The following is a 23,660-nucleotide window of genomic DNA, read 5'->3' on the forward strand; positions in this document are numbered from 1 at the left end:
AATAGGTCTCGCATTATTTAAGTTTGAGCTATTAGCATTGTAAATGGCAATTGTTTTTTGCTTTGTGCTATAGTTTTTTTTTACATAAAAAGCTACATATAAAATATGTTTTATTAAACTTATTTATGCAGTATCTAAATTTTGTTTGCATAAAAGAGTACAATAATATCTTAGTAAAAAAGTCAAATATGTTAATGGTAATTCACCAAATGTTCATTTATGTGTTGGTTTTGAAAATAGCTAAATTAATAGCTTTGTCATTTACAATGCCAATAGTTATAACTTTCGCAAATGTGACACCTATAGCATTTGTAATGCAACATTTGTATTTACGTGACTTAGATGTATTGATATTACAAATAACAATGGCTTTTAATTTTTTTTAATACTTAATAAAAGTGATTGTAATTTATAATGGCAATAGCTTAAACTTTTGTAAATAACTTTTGTGAAGATTATGTTCAGTGTATTTTATTGTAACGAAATCCAAGAACAGAAGTGAAATATTAACATCTTTTTGTGACATTTGTAATAAAGCTCGAAACATTGAGAGAACATATTTGTGCTGTGGTGGTGCTGAGTGATGCTGTGGTGGTGCTGAATGGGGCTGTGGTGATGCTGAGTGATGCTGTGGTGGTGCTGAGTGGTGCTATGGTGGTGCTGTGGTGGTGCTGTGGTGGTGCTGTGGTGGTGCTGAGTGATGCTGAGTGATGCTGTGGTGGTGCTGAGTGGTGCTGTGATGGTTCTGAGTGGTGCTGTGGTGGTTCTGAGTGATAATGTGGTGGTGCTGAGTGACTGTACTCACTGTCACTCTGCACTCACTGTCACTCTGCACGCACTCTGCACTCACTGTCACTCTGCACGCACTCTGCACTCACTGTCACTCTGCACTCACTGTCACTCTGCACTCACTGTCACTCTGCACACACTCTGCACTCACTGTCACTCTGCACTCACTGTCACTCTGCACTCACTGTCACTCTGCACTCACTGTCACTCTGCACTCACTGTCACTCTGCACTCACTGTCACTCTGCACTCACTGTCACTCCGCACTCACTGTCACTCCGCACTCACTGTCACTCCGCACTCACTGTCACTCTGCACTCACCCTGCACTCTGCACTCACCCTGCACGCACTGTCACTCTGCACGCACCCTGCACGCACTGTCACTCTGCACGCACTCTGCACTCACTGTCACTCTGCACGCACTCTGCACTCACTTCGCACTCACTGTCACTCCGCACTCACTCTGCACTCACTGTCACTCTGCACGCACCCTGCACTCACTGTCACTCTGCACTCACTCTGCACTCACTGTCACTCCGCACTCACTCTGCACTCACTTCGCACTCACTGTCACTCCGCACTCACTCTGCACTCACTGTCACTCTGCACTCACTGTCACTCTGCACTCACTGTCACTCTGCACTCACTGTCACTCTGCACTCACTGTCACTCTGCACTCACTGTCACTCTGCACGCACTCTGCACTCACTGTCACTCTGCACGCACTCTGCACTCACTGTTTCTGCACGCACTCTGCACTCACTGTCACTCTGCACTCACTCTGCACTCACTGTCACTCTGCACTCACTGTCACTCTGCACTCACTGTCACTCTGCACTCACTGTCACTCTGCACTCACTGTCACTCCGCACTCACTGTCACTCCGCACTCACTCTGCACTCACTCTGCACTCACTGTCACTCCGCACTCACTGTCACTCTGCACTCACTCTGCACTCACTCTGCACTCACTGTCACTCTGCACGCACTCTGCACTCACTCTGCACGCACTCTGCACTTACTGTCACTCTGCACTCTGCATTTGTCTGCTGCAAGGAGTCACCATACTTCTTTTCAAAGATTAACGTGCGATACAATCAGCAACAAACAAAAAACCTCGAGCAGGCGGACATCTGCTGTCTGGCTGGCGCTAGAAAAGAGAAGGCGAGTGAGACGGGGCACTGATAAAAGAGGGACGAAAGATGAGCCAAATACACCAACGGGAATTTCTAGTTTTGTTCTATATAAAGGGCGCTGGAGGTTCCCCTAAAGACCATCCTGCCTGCTGAATGGATGGATGGGTTCTGTAACTAATACCTTCAACAAGGTGAAAGGAAAAGTAAAACGTGCCCCTGGCGTTTTCAGGAACTAAGGCGGAGAACGTTCAAGTTCATCATCCAATGAATCGTAACAGCGCTGGAAGTCCGCACTGGAAAGTCTTAAAAAGGCTGACAAATACACAGAACACTAATTAAATATAATGAAATGAGAACAAACTCCAAGTTGTCGTCCTCCTGCTGGGCTCTCACCTCCCTATACCACGCAAACACCAAACTGCCCATCCCCCTGCTCAAGCCGCCGGCCTCTCCTTGGAACAAGCATGGCGCGTGCTGCAGTCCACCGCCGGCCTGCGACCAGGAAGTCAGGCAGGCCGGGCGGGACAACCGGAAACAGGAAGTAGGAGGGCGGGAGCCTACCACGCCTCCCACGGAAGAGCCGCAATTGTTTTGAGCACCGGAGCAGGCAGGAGCCTACCCTGCGCCCCGGTGCCGAAGAAGGAAGGAAGAGTCCTGCTGCCGGTGAGAGCCGAGGAAGCCCGCGATTGTTTTGAGCACCGGAGCAGGCAGGAGCCTACCCTGCGCCCCGGTGCCGAAGAAGGAAGGAAGAGTCCTGCTGCCGGTGAGAGCCGAGGAAGCCGGTGAGTTGGGCTTCGCCTTGTTGGGGGGGGCGTGTGTGTGTGCGCGCGCGCGCGCGTGCGTGCGGCGACGGGCTGTGCATGTGTGTGAGCGTGCGTGTGTGTGTGTGTCTGTGTCTTGGAGTCTGTGTGTATGCGTGTGTGTGTGACTGTGGGGGGTTGCCTGTCTGGGTGCCTGCGTGTAAGTGTAAATGCGTGTGCATGCATGCGGCAGCGGTGAGAGGCGAGAGGCGGCCGCGAGCTGCTACCAAGGAACCTGAGGTACGGAGCTCACCCACTAACCGCGTACTGCAAGAGGCATCGCAGAAAATCCCTGGGGCTCTGAGGATCACGGTATCAGCAGTGGCAGCAGAGATAGTAGCGGGAGGCAGAGGGCAAGCACGAGATCATCACTGGTGCCGGAAGCCGAGACCGGAAGTCGCCGGTCAGACCTGGGTGTCCCTACAATCCTGCCTGCGCTGGTGAGCGGACTCGTGGCGTGAGGGCTGCGCACCCGGGGGCGCCCTGCCCCGCCGAGAGATTGCGGAGACAGGATCCCGGCTGATGGCGAAATAGCGGTGAGGATGGCCCTGGCTGGGGTAGCGGAGTGATCGCCTGGTGTGTGGGTTAGGGTGGTCGAACATTGCGGAGGATCACCCCCCCTGTTTTGAGTGTCGATGGCCGGATGTGCGAGCAGGCGCTGGGGCGCGTGTGCTGCGACTCCCGTCGACACAGCACCTTCCCGGACCGGACCTTCCCCTGAGGCAGGAACCCTGAGACGGGCGGCTCGAGCTGAGGCAGGCTTGGTCTAGGAGCTGCCCCGACGCCCTGAAGACTGCCACCGCCATTCATGCACACACCGGGACAGCCTCTGTTGCTTTGCTGCCTGGGCTGCGCCGGGAGTTGGAGGTGTGGCGCCGCCGCCCGGGGAGTTGCTGGCGTGATCCCTGAGGCAGGCAGGCATGCGTTAAAGACACATGATATTCTATTTATTTCGTGTTGAAAAGTGACCCTGTATTTAAAATGTGCTCTGTGCTGTTGATTGCACGCAGTCGGACGGCTGTATTTAAAATGTGCTCTTTGCTGTTTGATTGCTTCGTGTCAAGTGAATGTGTGCCTTGTGCCCCATATTTCGTGTTCAGAACAAACACACTCTAGTCTGAGACGAGAAACAAAACGGTCTAACACGGGAAACGAAAGTGAAACAACGATCACACCAAGAAAGAAACATTGTCGGTTAAGGCAAGCTCACACAAAGAAAAAGAAACATTGTAAAAGAAACTGAAGGCTGAAGGCAGAAAGCTCGTGCACGCAGCTCAATCCAGCCAAGGATAAGCTCGTGACAGTTTCTTGTCCCTCATTCCCCCGTGTCAGCTAGCTATAAGTCTCCAGCCTGGACGCATCCTTCGGATGCTATTTCCAGGCGAGACCTAATAAAGGACTCATTTCCTGTATGTCGCGAATCCTTTGAGGAGGAGGGAATGCACGACATACAGTTGTGTCCAGTACCGCACCTATGAACAGGTTGCACTGGGAGGGCACCAGGTGACATTTGGGTACATTTATCGAAAAACCCAAACTGTGTAACACTTGAGTTGTCTCTTGCAGATGATGGAGCACTTTCTCTGGCGACTCCTCTTTGATCAGCCAGTCGTCCAGATACGGGAATACAGGTATCCCCGACCTCCTGAGATGTGCTGCCACCACTGCCATCACCTTGGTGAAAACTCTAGGCGCAGTAGTAAGACCAAACGGAAGGACCCCAAACTGGTAGTGTTGCGACCCCACCGTAAAACGGAGATACTTCCTGTGCGACTTCAGGATGGGGATGTGGAAATAAGCATCCTGCAAGTCGATCGACACCATTCAGTCTTCTTCCAACAGCGCTTGAAGAAACTGCGCAAGAGTGAGCATCTTGAATTTTTCTTGTTTCAGATACAAGTTTAAGATCCTGAGATCCAGGATTGGTCTAAGTCTGACATCCTTTTTGGGGATCAGGAAATACCGGGAGTAGCACCCCTGACCCCTCTCCTGCTCTGGAACCACCTCTATCGCACCCTTTCTGAACAGTGCCAGGACTTTTTCCTGCAGGAGAAGCAGGTGGTCCTCCGAACAATAACCTTGGCAAGGAGGGTAATTGGGAGGGAACTCCTGAAAAGGAAGTGCATACCTATTTTCTACGAGATTGAGAACCCAAAGATCTGATGTAACCGATTCCCAATCCCGTAGAAAATGAGTAAGCCGACCCCCTACCGGACCCGCATGATCTGGAATGGTGGATCTAGGGCTGCTTTGCTGATGTAGGTGGGGGGTGGGTATTAGAGGAGGAGGAGGCTTGACGTCCACAGGCACGACCCCTTTGTCTACCTCTGTATGATTTATACAAAGGGTTCTGTTGTTGTTGCTGGCTTTGTTTATAGGGACGAAAAGTGGACCTCCCAAAGCCTCTGTACTTCCTGGTGGAAGAGCCTCTAGTTTGCAGGCCCAAAGATCTAGCCGTCGCCTGGCTGTCTTTGAACCTCTCCAATGCCACATCCGCTTTCTTTCCAAAGAGGCCAGAGCCTTCAAAAGGCAAATCCATAAGAGTAGCCTGAACGTCAGCTGAAAACTCAGAAGAATTTAGCCAAGCGGCTCTTCTGGTGGCCACTGAAGAACCCATTATCCTGGCCACAGAGTCCGCCGTGTCCATGCCACTTTGAATAACCTGGCGGGCTGCAGACTGAGTGTCAGTGACAACTTCATTAAAGTTCTTTCTATCTTCCTCCGGAAGCTTAGCTGGTAATTGTTTTACCGAATCCATTAAGGCATGCACGTATCTGCCCAGCAGGCAAGTAGCATTTGTGGACTTCAGAGACATGCTACCTGATGAGGAAACCTTTTTAGCAGTTTGATCCAATTTTTTTGAGTCTTTATCTCCAGGTACCTGGGGAAAAGAGCCTGCTGACCTGTTCGAACAAGCGGCTTGCACCACCAGACTCTCTGGCGAAGGATGAGTAGACAAGAACTCAGGGTCACCAGGTGCTACCCTATATCGCCTTGCCACTGATCTGGACACCACAGGAGCAGATAATTGTTTTTTCCAGACCTCCAAAATTGGTTCTGTCAGAGCCTCCGTGAATGGCAGAGTCGGTTCAACAGCTGAAGAAGGCGAATGTAATACCTCCATGAGGATATTAGATTTGAACTCCACTGTAGGTAAAGTCAAATTTAGCAGCTCAGCAGCCTTTTTAATTACCACATGGTATGGCCTTAAGAGGGTGCGTCCGAAACTGCAGGCAACCCCCACTCTGGAGAAAGTTCTAGATCACTTGCACTATGGAGATCCACAACAAAAATCCTCCTGCTCCTGAAGTTCTCCTTCCTCCACATCAGGGTCCTCATATTCTTTCTCCTCCAGGAGACGTTGGGCTCTACGCCTTGACCACTCCATACGAACCGAAGTCATCGGATCCGGTAACGACTCCGACGGAGTCGGAGCCGGCGTTGAACTAGGAACAGGAACAGTTGGGAGGACGGGAAGCCGGAACCGGCGTCGAACCCCGATCCAAATCACGAGGTCGTTCCGGAGCCGGTGAAGCAGTGTGTGGAGTCGATGACCTTGGCGGCGCCGTACCGAGCGAAGGTGGATATGGCATCGGCATAAACGGTAGAAAAGGCGCCGGAGCATATGCTTGAGGGACACCCAAGTTAAACGACAACGGACCCATGGGACCCACAGGTGCTCCAGAGGGGTACATTGCCCTCGCATATACGCCAAACATAGCATTTAGAAAATGCAATGGGTCCTGACCAGGAAAGGGAGGGTACGAACCCAATGGCTGCTCCGAAGGAGGCTGCTCCGGATTCGGCTCCTCTTGACCCACTGGGCTATCCACCGGAGTCAGTGCCCCAGGGATCTCGATGTCTTCATGCTGCGAAGACTGACACGAATCCGGATTAGTTTCCAGCTCCGGATCCAGAGATTTCTCTCGAGATCGTGCAGGCGAAGCACCACCTTCAGGCTCACAAACAGGAGAAGGAGACACAAAATCCTTTTTATACCTTCAGAAGAAGACTTCCTCTTCGAGTCCGATGACCCAGAATGATGCCTTGAACTACCCTTCTTCCTCTTGTGCTTTTTCTTCGAGGAACCCGAAGCATGTCCCGAAGCCGACCTCGATGCAGACTCCGATCTGGCCCTCGACCGCAACTTCGATCGCGACTTCTGCTTCGATCTCGAAGATCTCTTGGCTTCTTTACCTTTCACCTTTGCCAGCAGAAGTTTTGCCTCTCGCTCTCGTAGAGCTTTAGGGTTTATCTTAAAGCAGAATCGGCAGCCTTTAACATCATGGTCTAAACCCAGACACCACAAACAATCGTCGTGAGGATCTGTCATAGACATCATCCGGGCACACGAGCCGCACTGCTTAAACCCCATCTTCTTCAACGACATATTCGACGATGAACAAAAACACAGTAACACACAAATAGCAACAAAGTCACTATCTGAATCGCAGAAGATCCCAGAAACTGTTAGCATCGACGACGCGGAAAAAAGGGAACTGATGTCATCACGCCGACGTAGGCCTCATATGGGGTCGGTGACGTCAGACGGAGTCACGCGCGATGCCGTGCTCCTATGACGTCGTCCACGCCGGCGTGCTACAAAGAATTTTTCGAACTTTGCTGACGCAAGGGGGATATTCACAAGGTGAGGAATCCACTGGCAGATTTATCTAGCAGAAAAAGAAAGAACTGACTTCAGCACTCATGGTTGGAGCTGCAGTACTCTCCGTGACGTCATCTTGGTGCATACAGCGCCAGTGACGGACGCGGAGCCGCAGGATGCCACCTGCTGTAGTGCAGGGGTACTGCTAAGGAGAAAACTTTCCGGATCCAGTCTGACGCCTGGGGATATTCTGAGGTAAGGAATCTATCACTAACATGTCTCTTTCAGATACCTTACTCTAAAAAAACACACTCCCTCCTTGCTTCTGTATCCACATTAGTATATGTGGTGCCGCTCGCCCTACATATAATCCATATTCCTCTGTGCCTCCTCTAAGATTGATGCAATGCCATTGTGCCCCGCCACTCTTAATTTACAACCTTATGGCCAGATCTAGGACCATTTTGTTTTGAGGGTCGCAAATTGCGATTCGTTACAACTTGCTATTTGTGACTCGCAAAAAGGAATGTACTAATGTGTCTCAGACACATTCAGTGATTCCCTATGGGATTGCAATTATCCTGCCTCATCAATATTCATGAAGCAGGTCGCAATGTGCGACCCATTGGGAATGGGCTACAAACACAAGGATGGTGGCCTGCTGGGGACAGCAGACCACCATGTCTGTGTTTGCTTTTTAAACATAGCAACATTTTTCCCCCAAATGCAGCCCATTTCCCCTATAGGAAAATGGGATTCAATAAAAGAAAAAAATGACAAGTTTTCTTTTAATTATTTGAGGGCAGGCAGTGTTCTGTGAGCCACTACCTGCTCTTGAAAAATATTTTTGCCGCCAAACACAAAGGGGAAAGGGTCCCATTGGGGACCCCTTACTGTTAGTGACTGCCTTACCGTGATTGTTTTGACACTGTATTTTACGGTTGCAAAACAATCGTACATCCCCCGGCGACTTGCTATTAGGAAGGGACATCCTTGGCAAGCCCTTTCCTAACAGCAACTTGCAAATCCAATTTTACGAGTCAGTAATAGTTTACCGACTCACAAAATAGGGTTTGGACATCCTACAACGCTTTTTAGCAGTCGCAAATGGCCCGGTTTTTCATTTGTGACCCTACGCCACCTCCCACCTTCATCCTCTATATAATGCCCATTTTAATTTTACACAATTCTGGAAAGCGTGCAGTTACTTACGTTCTGTCACTTTCTAGGGTGCTCTGGATCTCCTTCAGAACTCCTAGAGAAGAGATCAAGAAAGGGAATAATATTAGCCAAGGAAGATACAGTGGGCAGTCTGACAAAAGGCTAGATTTATTGACAACATTACTGACATATTAAAGAAATATTACAAGTGTTTTAGACACTGATATTGTATCAGGGAAATTATTTCTTTAATATCCAATTACTGAAACACTGGCATCAATATGCTTACTGCAGGCCTAGTAATGAAAGACTGGTGCCATTATACACACTGATGGCCTGCTAACAAAACACATGTAGCACACAGATAATGTTAGTGCAATCACAAAATAGCAATTAAGATGATGGTAGACCCAGTAGATATACTGACGGACCACTGAGGAATGCTTGGATACCCAGACGGTATTTATAGGACGGTCAAGATTGCGCTTGCCATTATTTGCTGCATGGAATAATCTCCTGCATGGGATGCAAGTGGATCAGTAAGTATAAAGGCCCACATGCATCATCCCGGGATTTTGCGAGTTCTAAAGTGCGAAAAATAGCGATTCGCATTTTAGAATTCGCAAAACTGGATGCATGAATATTTTCGCAAATTATTTGCGATTCGGTAGAAATCGCAATTTCTACCAAATCACAAATATTATGCGATTTTCAAAGTGCGAATTCGCAATTCACATTGATCCTATGGGCCAAAAGGCCCATAGGGATCAATGGGAATTGCGAATTCGCACTTTGAAAATCGCAAATCCTGATTGCATTTCAAGGGTGGTGAGGGGGGTTCAAATGAACCCCCCCTGCACCCATGAAATGTTGTTTTCGCATCATGTTGCACACACACATGTCCTAAGGACATGTGTGTCCGTAACATGAATGTTTAAAAAATGCATTTGCTGCGTTTTTAACACTTTTTGCAAATTTACCGAGTGGTTCAACCACTCGGTAAATTTGACACCCTAATTACGAATTCGCAATTTTAAGACTAATCATGCATTGCTTTTAAGAAATCGCAAATTTGCGATTTCTTGAAAGCAATAGCATTTTTAGAAATCGCAAAAATGTTGCGATTTCTGAAAATGTATGATGCATTCCAAAAATGGATTTTGGAATCGCAAACGGACGATTTTAAGGAATCACACCGTTTGCGACTCCAAAAACCCTTGATGCATGTGGGCCAAAGAGATTAATGTTTTGAAATATTATGATTGTATAATGAGGACTACGTAGTTCGTTGTTAGGCACCTGTTTGTGATATTGTTTGTCGTGTTGGGTCCTGCTTGGGGACATCATTTTCTTGAGATCTTTATTACAGCAGGATTTTCTGTGATACCGCAATGAGCTATCAGACCAAATACTTACACTACCTGTGGTTTGACAGCAGAGTGCATAAATTCACCACACTGCCTGGGTACTGTTTACGTAGTGAGCGTGCATGGCACTACTATTACCAATGGTTTCTAAATCCGTGAAACTCACATAATACTGGTCCATGTAATATGGGTATGATTACACTGATGTGTTACATGTATTTTTTAACAGGATTTGATTGGAGACTGGAACTGTTATAGGCATCAGTGCCTTACAGTAAACTACTCTATGCATTATGATTTAACAGGTTATTTTCTTTGTATAAAAATATACCTTTCTGTCCTTTGGATTTGTATCCAGATAATGCTCAGTGTCTCCCTAACTTTAAGGTGCACTAGTAGTTCTAGCTTACTGATATGTTGGGCCTTGCACGGGGAGGGTATGTTCTTGTGACTAATTAAAGCAGGACTTGCGGAGTTATTTCAGTGAGCTCGGACTTATTATCAATCAATCAATCAAATAAATTTGTAGAGCGCGCTACTCACCCGCTAGGGTTTCAAGGCGCTGGGAGGGAGGGGAGTCGCTACTGCTCGAACAGCCAGGTCTTGAGCTGTTTCCTGAAGGAGAGATGGTCCTGGGTCAGCCGTAGGGGGGTTGGGAGGGAGTTCCATGTCTTGGCCGCCAGGTAGGAGAAGGATCTTCCTCCGGCGGTGGCTTTGCGAATTCGTGGGACGGCGGCGAGAGCGAGGCTGGCAGATTGGAGCTGGCGGGTGGGTGTGTAGAATGTGAGGCGGCTGTTGAGGTATTTGGGGTCCATGTCGTGGAGAGCCTTGTGTGCGTGGGTGAGGAGTCTGAACGTGATTCTCTTGCTGACGGGGAGCCAGTGCAGGTCTTTCAGATGGGCAGAGATGTGGCTGTGACGAGGGATGTCCAGGATGAGTCGTGCAGAAGCGTTCTGTATGCGCTGGAGTCTTTTCTGGAGTTTGGCTGTGGTTCCAGCGTAGAGGGTGTTCCCGTAGTCCAGTCGGCTGGTGACGAGGGCCTGGGTGACTGTCTTCCTGGTATCGGTGGGGATCCACCGGAAGATCTTTCGGAGCATGCACAGGGTGTTGAAACTGGATGACGAGACGGCGTTGACTTGCTTGGTCATCGTGAGGGATGAGTCCAGGATGAAGCCCAGGTTGCGTGCTGGGTCCGTGGGCTTAGGGGCGATGCCCAGCGCAGAGGGCCACCATGAGTCGTCTCAGGCAGAGGGGGATGGTCTCAGGATGAGGACTTCCGTCTTGTCTGAGTTCAGTTTCAGACGGCTGAGCTTCATACATTCCTCGACGTCTTTCATTCCTTCCTGGAGGCTGGCACTGGCGGTGGCGGGGTCGTTCGTGAGGGAGAGGATCAGCTGGGTGTCGGCGTAGGAGATGATGTTAAGGTTGTGTTGGTGCGCGATGGCTGTGAGAGGGCCATGTAGACGTCGAAGAGGGTGGGGCTGAGTGAGGATCCTTGAGGAACGCCGCAGATGACTTCGGTGGCCGCAGATCAGAAGGGGGGGAGGCGGACTCTCTGGGTTCTTCCGGCGAGGAACGAGATGATCCATTCCAAGGCCGTTCCTTGGATTCCAGTGTTGCTGAGGCGCCGTGTCAGGGTGCGGTGGCATACGGTGTCGAAGGCTGCTGAGAGGTCCTGGAGGATGAGGGCAGCTGTTTCCCCGTTGTCGAGCAGGGACCTGATGTCGTCGGTAGCTGCGATGAGGGCGGTCTCGGTGCTGTGGTTTGCTCGGAAGCAGGACTGCGAGGGGTTGAGGGATCCGATAGTCTCGAGGAAGGCGGAGAGTTGTTTGTTGACGGTCTTCTCGATGACTTTGGCAGGAAAAGGGAGGAGCGAGATGGGGGAGGAAGTTCTTGAGGTCCGGAGTGGGTTTCTTCAGGAGGGCGCTGAGCTCGGCATGTTTTCAGCTCTCTGGGAAGGTGGCGGATGCGAAGGAGCCGTTAATGATGTCACGGAGTTGGGGTGCGATGATGGAGTCGGCTTTGTTGAAGATGTAGTGTGGACAGGGGTCGGTTGGGGAGCCGGAGTGGATGGTGTTCATCATGCGGGTGGTGTCGTCGGTGCCAACGTAGGTCCAGGTGCAGAGGGTGGTGGTGGGGGGCGTGGTTCAGTGGTTGGGTGCGTGGTCTGTTCGCCGAAGCTGTTGTGTATGTCGGCGATCTTGCGGTGGAAGAACAAGGCGAGTGAGTCGCAGAGGTCTTGCAAGGGTGTGATGTCATTGTTGCAGGCGCTGGGGTTGGAGAGCTCTTTAACGATTCTGAAGAGTTCCTTGCTGTTGTGGGTGTTGCTGTCCAGTCGTCGTTTGAATGTTGTCCTTTTGGTGGTGCAGATCAGCTGGTGGTGTTTGCAGGTGGCGTTCTTGAGGGCTGTCATGTTTTCTGTTGTCTGGTCGCGGCGCCAGGCTTCCTCGAGGGTGCAGCAGGTTTACTTGGAGTTTTTGAGGTTGTTGGTGAACCACAAGGTTTTCTTGCTGCCGGGTCTGCTGGAAGTGTTCTTCAGTGGTGCACGGTCATTGGCGCAGTTGGTGAGCCACTGTGTGAGGTTGCGGGCTGCTTTGTTGGGGGTCCGTCGTGTTGGTGGGAGGGTTCTGGCTGAGGGAGGTGGTGAGCTGATCTTGCTCCAGCTCTGCGGGGAACCTGTTGCGGGTGGTGGTGGTTCGTGGTTCTCCTGAAGTTGAAGTGGACGCAGCTGTGATCTGTCCAGTGTAGTCCGGTGGAGTGGCTGAAGGAGATGTGCTTGCTGGAGGAAAAGATGGGGTCAAGCGTGTGGCTGGCGTAGTGGGTGGGGGGGTTCACCAGTTGCTTGAGTCCGAGGTTGACGAGGGTGTCCAGCAGGGCGGCGGTATTGCTATCATATTGTTGTTCTCCAGGTGGAAGTTGAGGTCCCCTAGGAGGATGTAGTCTGAGGAGGTGAGGGCGTGCGGGCTGACAAAGTCTGGCTCCGAACTCATACCTATACTAGAGTGATTTGAGAGCAGAGTGCATTAAATTGATGCACCGTCATGATACTATTTAAGTACTGATTGTGCATGGCACTAACATTACTAATGGTATTATTCTCAATAAGACTACTTATATTAGATTGTATAAAATGGGTACGTTTATATTTATGTACAACTACTCTACAAACACACACACACCTTTTTGGTGGTTAACCTAGCAAATAGGTTAACTTCTTTACACATTTCTGGAATCACTTACATCTTTTAGTGGGTGATGGTGTGTCCTCAATAAAATACATTAGCAGTTCTCACATATGTAATTTTTGATTTCACATTGCAGTACTGAGGAAGTCGAGGACATATTCGCCATACAACGAAACACGTGTTCGTTGACTGTTTTTGTATCAACGTCTCATGAACCACATGATGTATATGGAATAAAGAATACTTGAATTTTCCTGACTTCAGAAATTGGATAATTGAGTTTTTTAGTGCTCAGACCTTATTTTGTTTACAAAAAAAGGTTCAAATACTGTCAGTCCATTAATAAAATAGTAGCATAGTAGCCCCAGTAGATGTAATGTAATGTAAGGTGCACTTATATAGTGCAACTGTCACCCAAAGGGTATCTTGGCGCTTTAGATTCCAAGACCGCGCAAGCGAAAGAAAAGGCAGATCTAATCTCTAGGGAACAAGCTGGTTTTCAGTTCCTTCCTGAATCCGGACAAGGTGTTCAACTGTCTGAGCCCCAGGGGAAGAGCGTTCCAAAGGCTGGAGGCAGTGAAGCTAAAAGATCTGCCACCTGTATGCACTTTCTTAACATGAGGGACACACAAAAGGTTTGTGGAGGAAGAACGTAAGGATCTAACCGGCGCATACCAAGCAAATTTCCTCTGAAGTACCCTTGGCCTAATTTTATGTACTGCCCTGAAGGCAATGCATAATGCCTTAATTGTATCCTTTGGCAGCCAATGAAGGTCCCTAAGGGCTAGAGAAGATGACTCATCCCAAGGTCGATTTAATGCAAGTTTTGCTGCCATATTCGGCACTCTCTGCAGCTTCTTGAGCAGAGAGACTGGAGCGCCCAAGAGCAATGCATTGCAGTAATCAATTCTGCTTAGCACAATGCTCCGGACCACTTGGGGCCTAGTGGTGACTGGCAAGAACGTAAGGATCTTACGCAAGGCTCGAAGTAGAGCCATACAGGTGCCCCCGGGAGTCTAGCTGAAGATTACTATCCATCATGACCCCCAGGTTGCGCACCATTTTAGTAGGCAGTAAAAAATTATCAGCCGAGTCAGGCCAGAAATCTGTAGGAAGAGGACGCAGAATACGGCCAGTCGTACAGCACAAAACTTCCGTTTTATCCTCATTAAATTGTAGAGAATTCCGTTTTAACCAGCCTGCCGTTTGGAGTAAACAGTCATGAAACTTTTCTAAGGAAACTGCATTGTTGTCCTCAAAAGAGAAGACAAGTGGAGTGTCATTTGCGTAATTGATGACATTAATTCTAAACGATTCTTTCAGAGTAATAAGAGGGCGAAGGTATAAATTAAACAAAATCGGGCTAATAGCTGAGCCCTGAGGGACACCTTGTTCAACTTTGCTATATTACAAGCAGAAAGGAGGCAACGATACTGCCTGCTGCCTATTCGAAAGATAAGAATGGATCCAATCTCGGGCCTTGCCCACAATACCCAATTCCTCCAGCCTCCCGATCAGGATCTGGTGATTGACTGTATCGAACGCGGCAGACATGTCAAGCAGCACTAAAAAGGCTGCCTGACCACTGTCTGCCCACATTCTCAGGTCATCCAGGACCGCCAGGGCAGTCTCAGTCCTGTGTGCAGGACGAAACCCAAATTGGACCTCGTCCAGCAACTGATTATCTTTAACAAACTTAGAGAGGGATTTAGTTACTACCCTTTCTAGAATCTTGAACGGGTAGGGTAGTTCTTCCTCCACTTCCTTTCAGCCTGCTTACAGCTGGTCTTCAACCGTCTCAGCTCCTCATTATACCATGGGGCAGATGGTTTTTTACCACTTTTAACTTTTTCTCAGCGGAGCAAGCTGATCAATCGAATTGCGAATCTGATCACACAGATTCAGATAATTCTCCTCCGCCGAGTCATGCATAGCAAACTTCTCATTACCAAGCTGGGGAAGGCGCGCTAGCCTAAGTAACCTTGACCACTCTCTACTGATTCGGGCGACTGGGGAAATGCTGACTACTTGACCCCGATTGACTATCTTCAGTGAAAAGAGGACCAAGGAGTGGTCAGTCCAACATTGACGAAGTATGTTTTGAACAACTGTTTCCTCTTACTGGTACAGACTATCTAGTTGCAGATTTGTCACAACCTTTTGAATATTCCACAGGCGTCAGACTGGATCTAGAAACTTTTCAGCAGTACCTTTGCACATAGGAAGTGGCACTATGAGGCTCTGCCCTGATACTATTACGCTTTGGAAATGATGTGCAGATAGAGACCAATTACTGAACAGGGAGGACAGGAGGGTTGGTGAGAAATCGGAGGCTAGACATAGGCCCCAACAGAAACAGCATTACTAAAGGTAATTAACTTATACTTCTGATAAAGACTTCTAGCTGCACCTTTTGAATAGAAAGGATCAAATATTGACTTTTAACTTAAAATATTTAAATACAAAAATATTTGGAGGTGGGTCTGTGGATGGATCCAAACCAGAAAGTGCTGCAGGACAGAGTTGGCAAATAATCATTTTCAGCGAACCGGACTTTCCAGGCAATAGTGATTCAAGAACATATGGAGGAACACCCACCCACCTGACAAATGTGTAGGACATGGTCTCCGTGTGCCAAACAAGAGGTAGGAGCTGTGGTCCTGTAGAATGAGTGCACAGTTCATCAAGAGACTTCTTTTTACCCAGTGCATAGCAGATCTTAATGCAGAGCACAATCCAAAGGAAGATGGTTATCTTCTGCACAGCCTTGATTTTTTTTGCTTTGGAGGATTCCACAAAGAATGGATTGTCAATTTAGTGGTCTTTGGTATGATCTATGCAGACGCTCAGTGCTCTCTTTGGCTACAAGCAGTGGTGTCTCTCCTCCTCCTCAAAGGGGTGAGCCTGAGCATAAAACGCCGAAAGGGTGATGGTTTGACCGATGTTGAACGTCGTCACAACAATTAGCCGAAAGGATGCCCAAGTGAGCAGTGCCTGTTTGTCTGGGAAAAATGTGGTGTACGGCGGGTTGACACGGGGATCTTGAAGCTCAGTCACAGGCTGCCTCAATGTTATGGCGAAGAGGAACACTACCTTGAGGGTGAGGAGTGCACATTAGAAAAATTAGGACCAAGTTAAGGTCCTCACTGTGGCATGACGCGAGAGGGAGGAAGGAAAATGCTACTTACCAGTATGCATCTGTTCTTGGCATGTAGAGCTGCAGAGCTACACACTGTGCATAGATAGCCACCTAGTGTTGGGCCCGGATGTTTGCAGTTTGTTTTTGTCCTGAAAAGTTCTTTGGAAGTCACGTGATAGGAGACTCCTCCTTTGGACCACATTGCGCATGGGCATCGGATCCGTCCTCAGATTGTTTTTCGCCATTAGGGAAATGATGGAACTTTGCAAGAAAGGAAGGATGTCCATGTAAGCTGTATCTAATTAAGATAATACTGGAACAGACAAGGGTAGCCGGGGAGGCAGGTGGGCATGTGTAACTCTGCAGCTCTACATGCCACGAACAGATGCATACTGGTAAGTAGCATTTTTCGTTCGAGGCATATGAGTTGCAGATTACACAATGTGCATAGATTTAATAGCAGTACCCACTCATAGCGGCGACCACCCCTATCTGTTGCAGTAGTTTGAAATAATGTTTTGAGAACAGCCTGGCCCACTTTAGCTTGTTGTTTGGTTTGCACATCTACACAATAGTTTGTGAATGTGTGTGGTGTAGACCATGTAGCTGCTCTGCAGATGTCATTTAGGGGAATGTTCCCTAAAAATGCCATTGAAGCCCATATTTCCCTTGTAGAGTGGGCTTTAGGAGGAACAGATAACGTTTAGCTTTGTGGTAACAAATCTGTATGCATTTGACAATCCATCTAGCTATCCCAGATTTTGAAATGGGATTACCCTTATGTGGTGGTGAGAAAGACACAAAAAATTGTTTGGTCTTACGAAAGGGTTGTGTTCTCTCAATGTAGTATGGCAATGCTCTTTTGACATCTAGGGTATGACAAGCTCTTTCTGCTACTGTCTGTGGCTGCAAGAAGAAAACGGGCAGTTCCACAGATTGATTGAGGTGGAAGAGAGAAATGATTTTGGGCAGGAATTTGGGATTAGTACGGAGAACGACCTTATTATGATGCATTTGCAAGAAGGGTTCTTGAATGGTTAGTGCTTGTAGTTCACTAACTCTCCGCAAAGAAGTAATAGCTACTAGGAACGCAACCTTCCATGTTAAAAATTGTAGTTCACATTTATGTAAGAGTTCGAAGGGAGGTCCCATTAGCCGTGTGAGAACAATGTTTAAATTTCACACAGGTGAAGGTGGTACTTTGGGAGGAATTATTCTCTTAAGGCCTTCCATAAAGGCACTCTGAACAGAGATAGATACTTTCTGTTTTGCAGATATGCTGCTATTGCAGCAAGACGTAGTCGAATAGACGTGTAGGTGAAGTTACATCTTTGGAGGTGCAGTAAGTATCCTATGATGTGTTGAATAGACCCGTCTAGGCGATTAATATAGTTGTTGTGACAATATATTACAAAGCGTTTCCACTTAGCTGCATAACATGCTCTAGTGATTGGACGTCTAGCTTCTTTTATGACATTCATGCAGTTTGGAGGAAGGTTAAGATATCCAAATTCTAGGATTTCAGGAGCCAGATCGCAAGGTTGAGCTGAGCTGGGTCTGGTTGCCTGATCTCTCCATGGTTCTGTGTTAAAAGGTGTGGAGACCGGTATAATTTTTGGTGCGGAACTACAGACAGTTGTAGCAGTGTGGTGTACCATGGCTGCCTAGCCCACGTTGGAGCAACTAAGATGAGGGTCAGAGAATGCTGCTGTCGTTTGCGTACTACTAGTGGCATGAGTGGTAGAGTGGAAAAGCGTACGCAAATCTGTTTGACCAGTTCATCCATATCGCATTGCCTTTGGACAGTGGGTGTGGATATCTGGCGGCGAAGCTTGGGCATTTGGCGTTTTCATAGGTGGCAAAGAGGTCTATCGGAGGTTGTCCCCACATCTGAAAGAATGGTTGAAGAACTTGCGTATGAAGTTCCCACTCGTGGGTCTGTTGTGTCTGACGACTTAACAGATCTGCTATGGTATTTTGTACTCCTGGAACATGCTGGGCTAGAAGGTATATGTTTTGAGGTATAGCCCACCGCCACATGTCCTGTGCTAGTTCAGAGAGTTGCATGGAGTGTGTTCCACCCTGTTTCTGTATGTAATACATGGCTGTCATGTTGTCCGTGCGGACTAACACAGCTTTGTTTGATACATGCTTTTAGAAAGCTTTCAGTGCTAGGAATATAGCTAATAATGTCGCGTTCTAATCTAGGACCCTGATCGATACTGTGACCTTATGCCCCTATACGGCTATAAATCCATTTATTCCCTATATTGGCATAACCGATCAAATGCAATATTCAGAAACTCGTCTCTGGCCTCACACGAACAGAGCCACATTTCAGAATCGCTTCCTCTGCAACTTCCTTTGCAGCTCATTAGTGCAAATGACATAGCAGAAGTTACGATCTAAGATTCCTAGATTAACACTCCGAGTTCTTCAACAAGATAAAAACTCAGCAACCTGGGAAAGCCCCGCTTGCTATGTTTTGATTAGTAATAGAACTCTAATGAGCACTGAGAGACGATCACTTCCTAGTGACATCTTTGACGTCTTATGTCCAAAAACTTACGTCAAACAAGGCACCTTTCAGGTATAAATATTACCAACGTTGCCTTAAGCAAACGCTGCTGTCATGCTGAAGCTATCGCTGTCAAGCTAATGCTGATACTATCGCTACTGCTATCGCTGCTAACGAGCGAACGATGGTGTGGTGAACACAGGAGCTGAACAGCCGTCCCCTGCAAGAGCCCAGCAGATGCAAGCTGCCCGCGGACGCTGCCCCTCCTCCTCCTCCTCCTCCTCCTCGACGCGCTGAGAGAGATGCTGTCTTTTCTCCTGCAGAGAAATCCAGCTCCGGCGTTTCCAGCCTACTCTTGCGAGTGACTGGGATATCTAGTTCCCTGAAGGAGATACCAAACCTCCAGCATTCTATTCCAGAGGTATGGTGTTGACTAAACCCTTAGAGAGAATTCTTGAAGCAAACCTTGGCAAAACCAACTTAACTTAAAGCTACTTACTTACTCCCCTCCCAAGTATTAGGCTTAGGTCAGGTATACTGGTGTAGGCGTAGTTAGAAGCACCAGTTGAGTATGTTAGCCTAATGTATATATGAATGTATATATGTTTTATTCATTTTAAACCATTGTATGGCTAAGAAACCATATCAATGCTTTTACAGTATTATTTCGCAATACTCATCTTACTGTACGTACTTTTTATAATAACAAGTCTTGCAATTGTGGCAATTCATTTCTCTTGTATGAGAAGAAAGACTGTTCAATAAATAACACTTTTATTGAAAACGCCCGTCTCTCTATTCTCTACATATTGTGAAAGTAATCTGCACAACAACTGACTGAGTAAAATAACTGTCTATTGTTTCACACGACTCTAGAGATTGACTCTTATCTGAGGAGCAAAGTTGTCATGTTGCACGGTTGTTGGAAAACTGAATCCCTTCTTGTCTGTGCCAGGGAAGCTGATCACTTCCTATTCAGTCAAGAAAGTTTCCAGTGACTTCTGAGCTAGTTGGTAACAAACCCAAATAAGTTTAGCATAGTCAGTAGAGGCCTGGAAGATCCGCACTTCTACGTCGATACTACTGTTTATGTTATTCCAATGCGCAGGGCCTATTGGGAAAATAGGAACTACACTACATGGCGCCCAAACGTTTGGTAAGGCGATAAACTAACGCAAGACGTTAGAGTAACTCAGTCGTGCATTTTTCACACTGACCCCTTTCTCCTGTAAATACTCCAATAGACGTCTGGAGTGGGTGAAAGGTTAAAATCCGCCCGACCTTAGTAGGAAGAGATTCCTATGTAAACCTCTGGTTTATTCAATGTTGAAGGATACAGTGTTCCAAAATATTGAGCACCTAATCTTTGTCTCCTTGGAGACCTGCTCTGCAAAACCTGCATTTATAAAATGCCAGTAGAAAACAACGGAACTGATGCCGCAGCAGATGCGACTCAGCAGGGTCCCGACGGGACTGAACCGAGTGCAATAATCATCCCGGCACATTTAAGAAAATCTATAACGTTAAAACTTATAGAAAATGGACTGACCACACAAGGTGGCACAGTCGTCTTCGTGATAGAGGCACACGAATATCGGCAGACAGAGGTATTCTATTCATGGATAAAATTTCCAGCGGCAAACGCTGCAACACACGAGTTCCACTACTATGTAGTAGGAGTTCCACCAGATGAATATGCTCCTTTCGAGGAGATTGAAATCCCATTAAAAAACCAAGAACATTTACTTTGGTTTAAAGGCGCCCTAAAACATAATGATCATATTACCAGGCTCGGTCCACTAGGTAGACAAGGAGCAACGTGGCCGGTTCTAGCCAGCTACACACCACATCCGGACATTGCAAAAATGTCTAAAGAAGAGCTGTTAGCACAGCTAAAAACATTAATTAAAATACATAGACAATTAGTCCAATATGTAATGCGGACTGCAACAGTCCAACCAGCTGTTAATGTACCACAGCTGACCCCTCATCAGGGGAACACTAATAAAATTACACCACAGAACATACAATCAAGTCTTGGTAAAACACCCGTAAAATGGGAACAAATTCCTTTCTGGTTAGCGCAGAAAATCACTCAAATAGAGGCAGTATTTCCGAAAACCACCCCTATTGAGAAACACATGATCTTGACCATCTGCCTTCCAATGGGGGTCGCACCACACGCGGAGGACTGTGACACTTGGGGTACAGTCTTTGCTTCCATTTACACAAAAACACATGGTGTTCAGTCTATGGCGGTAATACCAGAAGTGCTAAAACAGATTCAAAATGAATACGGTCCAGAACCTGCTTTAACTCTTGGTATGAAATTACTGAAAGACATCAAGCAGGTCTCTGCTATATTACTAGCCAATATAAAAGGAGAAGCAGCATCTGTGGCGATACGCCAGAAGTTGAAGGAAATAGATATAACAGATCAACCAATTGAGCTTGCCAGAATCATAGAGAAATGCTATGAAGAATTAGGTAGAGACGGCTTGGGTGGAAAACCAGTTAAGCCCCAACATCTCGAAAATCCTGAAAAATTATTTATTCAAAATAATTCAAACACTCCTAAAAAGAGCTGGGATGGAAATAAACAATCCACTCCCAAAGAAAAAGTTTTCCAGTCCAGAGGAAGGTCTCCTCGACGGAGGGAAAGAACTCCGACTCGAGAACACCACTCTCCCCAGAGGGAGCCCTCTGAGAAAAGATATAACCTTAGAAATAGGGATAATTTGAAAAAACCTGATAGATATCAAAGTATTGATACACGTCCCTCTCGATCTTTTTCGCAGAAATCGGAAAGAAGAGGACGGTCAGACCCAGGAGAGCACACCAAGTCCAAAGACAAGGAACCTGCTCAAAGTAAAAAGTTACAATTTCCAAAGAAGAAGGTAGCCAGTATTAGAGTAATCGACCATGCCGAGAATACTGAGGACACCGTTGAAAAACGGGGAGTGGGCACAGACAATGCTAGACAGTGCAGCAGAAATCAGTATAGCTTGCAAGATCTTGATGAGTCATCTGGAGACAGTGGACACGAATGAATACATTCAGGTTGAAACTGCAGACACCAGACTTAGCGAGCCCTATAAGATATACGAAATAACACTTCGCATAGAGGGTGATAAGACTAGGAAAATAAGGGGTCTATTTTGGGATAAACTCTCAAAAGGCTATGATATTCTGTTAGCTGAAAAAGATTGGCCCCCAGAGTTTGTCAGGGAGTGCCCTCGTGGCGAAGAAATGATTATGCCTGCCTTCTCGAATCACATCCCGATTCACAAAAAATATACTTATGCAAGGAAATGGGCAGTAGCCCAGGCACCGGCATTATATAAAAATCATGTAGGATGGGATGAGGACTCTCCTCCTCACAAAATCCAATTAAAAAGTGAACCAACTGCACAAAGGCAGTATCCCATTAAGCAAGAAGCTAAAAAACAAGTCAGCGAGATCTTAGATCAACTTAAATACCAGGGGGTGATTGAAACATGCACCTCTCAAATGAACAATCCTTTGTTTCCTGTCTCCAAGCCAGACAATTCATATCGTCTAGTTTTGGACTACAGACACCTTAATGCATGTTGCAAAACTTTTGCAGTACAAAATTCGCATAGTGCTGCACTAATGAATAACAGTTAGGAAAAAATATAAAACGACATTAGACATATCTAATGGTTTCTTTTGTCAAAACATTGCACCAGAAAGCAGATACTTGACCGCTTTCTCAGTAATGGGGTCTCAGAAAAATTTCTGTAGGCTCCCACAGGGGTTCAAGAACAGCCCAGGACTATTCTCAGCTAGAGTAACAGAGTTACTACAAATATATGATGATGAGGCATTATCCTACGTAGATGATATCTATCTAACAGACGACGACTTGGAGACTCACTTGAAGAGAGTGAACACCATTATACTTGGGTTCGCAGCAGAGGGTTACAAATTCAACTTTAAAAAGTCTCGAATTGCCCATCTGACAGTATTATTTTTAGGATACGAATTATCAAGTGAAGGAAAAAGCCTAGCGGACAACTTCTTAGAGAAGTGCGCTGTACTCCAAGCACCAAAAACGCTGAAGAATTTACAATCGATTCTAGGCTTTCTGAATTTCCGTAGAACTTACATTCTAAATTACGCAGAGAGGGTTAAACCTCTCTACGAACTAATCAAACTGATTTTAAACAAATCACCTGGACTCAAAAACACACAGAAATTTTGAGATCACTGCAAACAGAGATGTTAGCAAAAACAAAATTAGATACACGTGACAACACACGCAATCTTGTAATCCGAGTCATCCCAGGAAGATGCGGATTCACGTACTTGACCTCTAATGAGGGAGAAAAGGTACCAATTTCAATTAAATCTCACTTGTACACACAAGCAGAAAAAACATTCAGTCCCACAGAAAATACTGTGAAAGTAGTGCAAATTGCATTAGCAAATGAACGAGAACTAGCACACGGCAAAAGGATCAATATCCTCACAGCGGAATCCGCCTTCGAGGTGCTATTCAGCCCAGTAAACCTGCCTACAGTGTCACTGGATCCGAAATGGATACAGTGTATAAATTCTCTTGGAGCGGATGACGTGAAATACTATTTCGCCCCGCAATTAAAAAAACTGAATGATTTAGAATATGAAGAAGAATATCCTCTGCCAATCGAACTTCTGCCTCTCCCACAGTACGCCTGTATAATCTATACAGATAGATTTGTACAGCATTTCAACGTAGAGAGCAAATACTACGATGCAGTCTACGCGATTGTTAAAGGTCGCTGGCTGAGCGGTAAATTCAGACCGAAAATAACAAAAACTGAATCAGTGAAGTACTGTTCGGCTCAGAGAGCTGAAATCAGATGTTTAAAGATGGCGCTCGAAAATGCAGAACGTGAATTCCCGACACTAATCGTGTGCGATTCTCATTTATGCGTCAACTCTTACAACAATAAGT

General features: G+C 46.9%; 1 protein-coding gene across 4 annotated transcripts in view; it reads right to left on the reverse strand.

Annotated features, from left to right (window-relative positions):
- LLGL2 (LLGL scribble cell polarity complex component 2) overlaps positions 1 to 23,660 on the reverse strand; it is a 1,008,116-nt gene that overhangs the window by 39,723 nt on the left and 944,733 nt on the right. For all 4 annotated transcript variants that reach the window (XM_086930752.1, XM_086930755.1, XM_086930754.1 and 1 more), the window contains exon 24: positions 8,543 to 8,585. In XM_086930752.1, the coding sequence (XP_086786878.1) occupies positions 8,543 to 8,585 (43 nt within the window). The remainder of the gene's footprint in view (positions 1 to 8,542; positions 8,586 to 23,660) is intronic.

The sequence above is a fragment of the Lissotriton vulgaris genome, chromosome 7 (genome assembly GCF_964263255.1).
Source record: "Lissotriton vulgaris chromosome 7, aLisVul1.2, whole genome shotgun sequence".
Taxonomy (NCBI): domain Eukaryota; kingdom Metazoa; phylum Chordata; class Amphibia; order Caudata; family Salamandridae; genus Lissotriton; species Lissotriton vulgaris.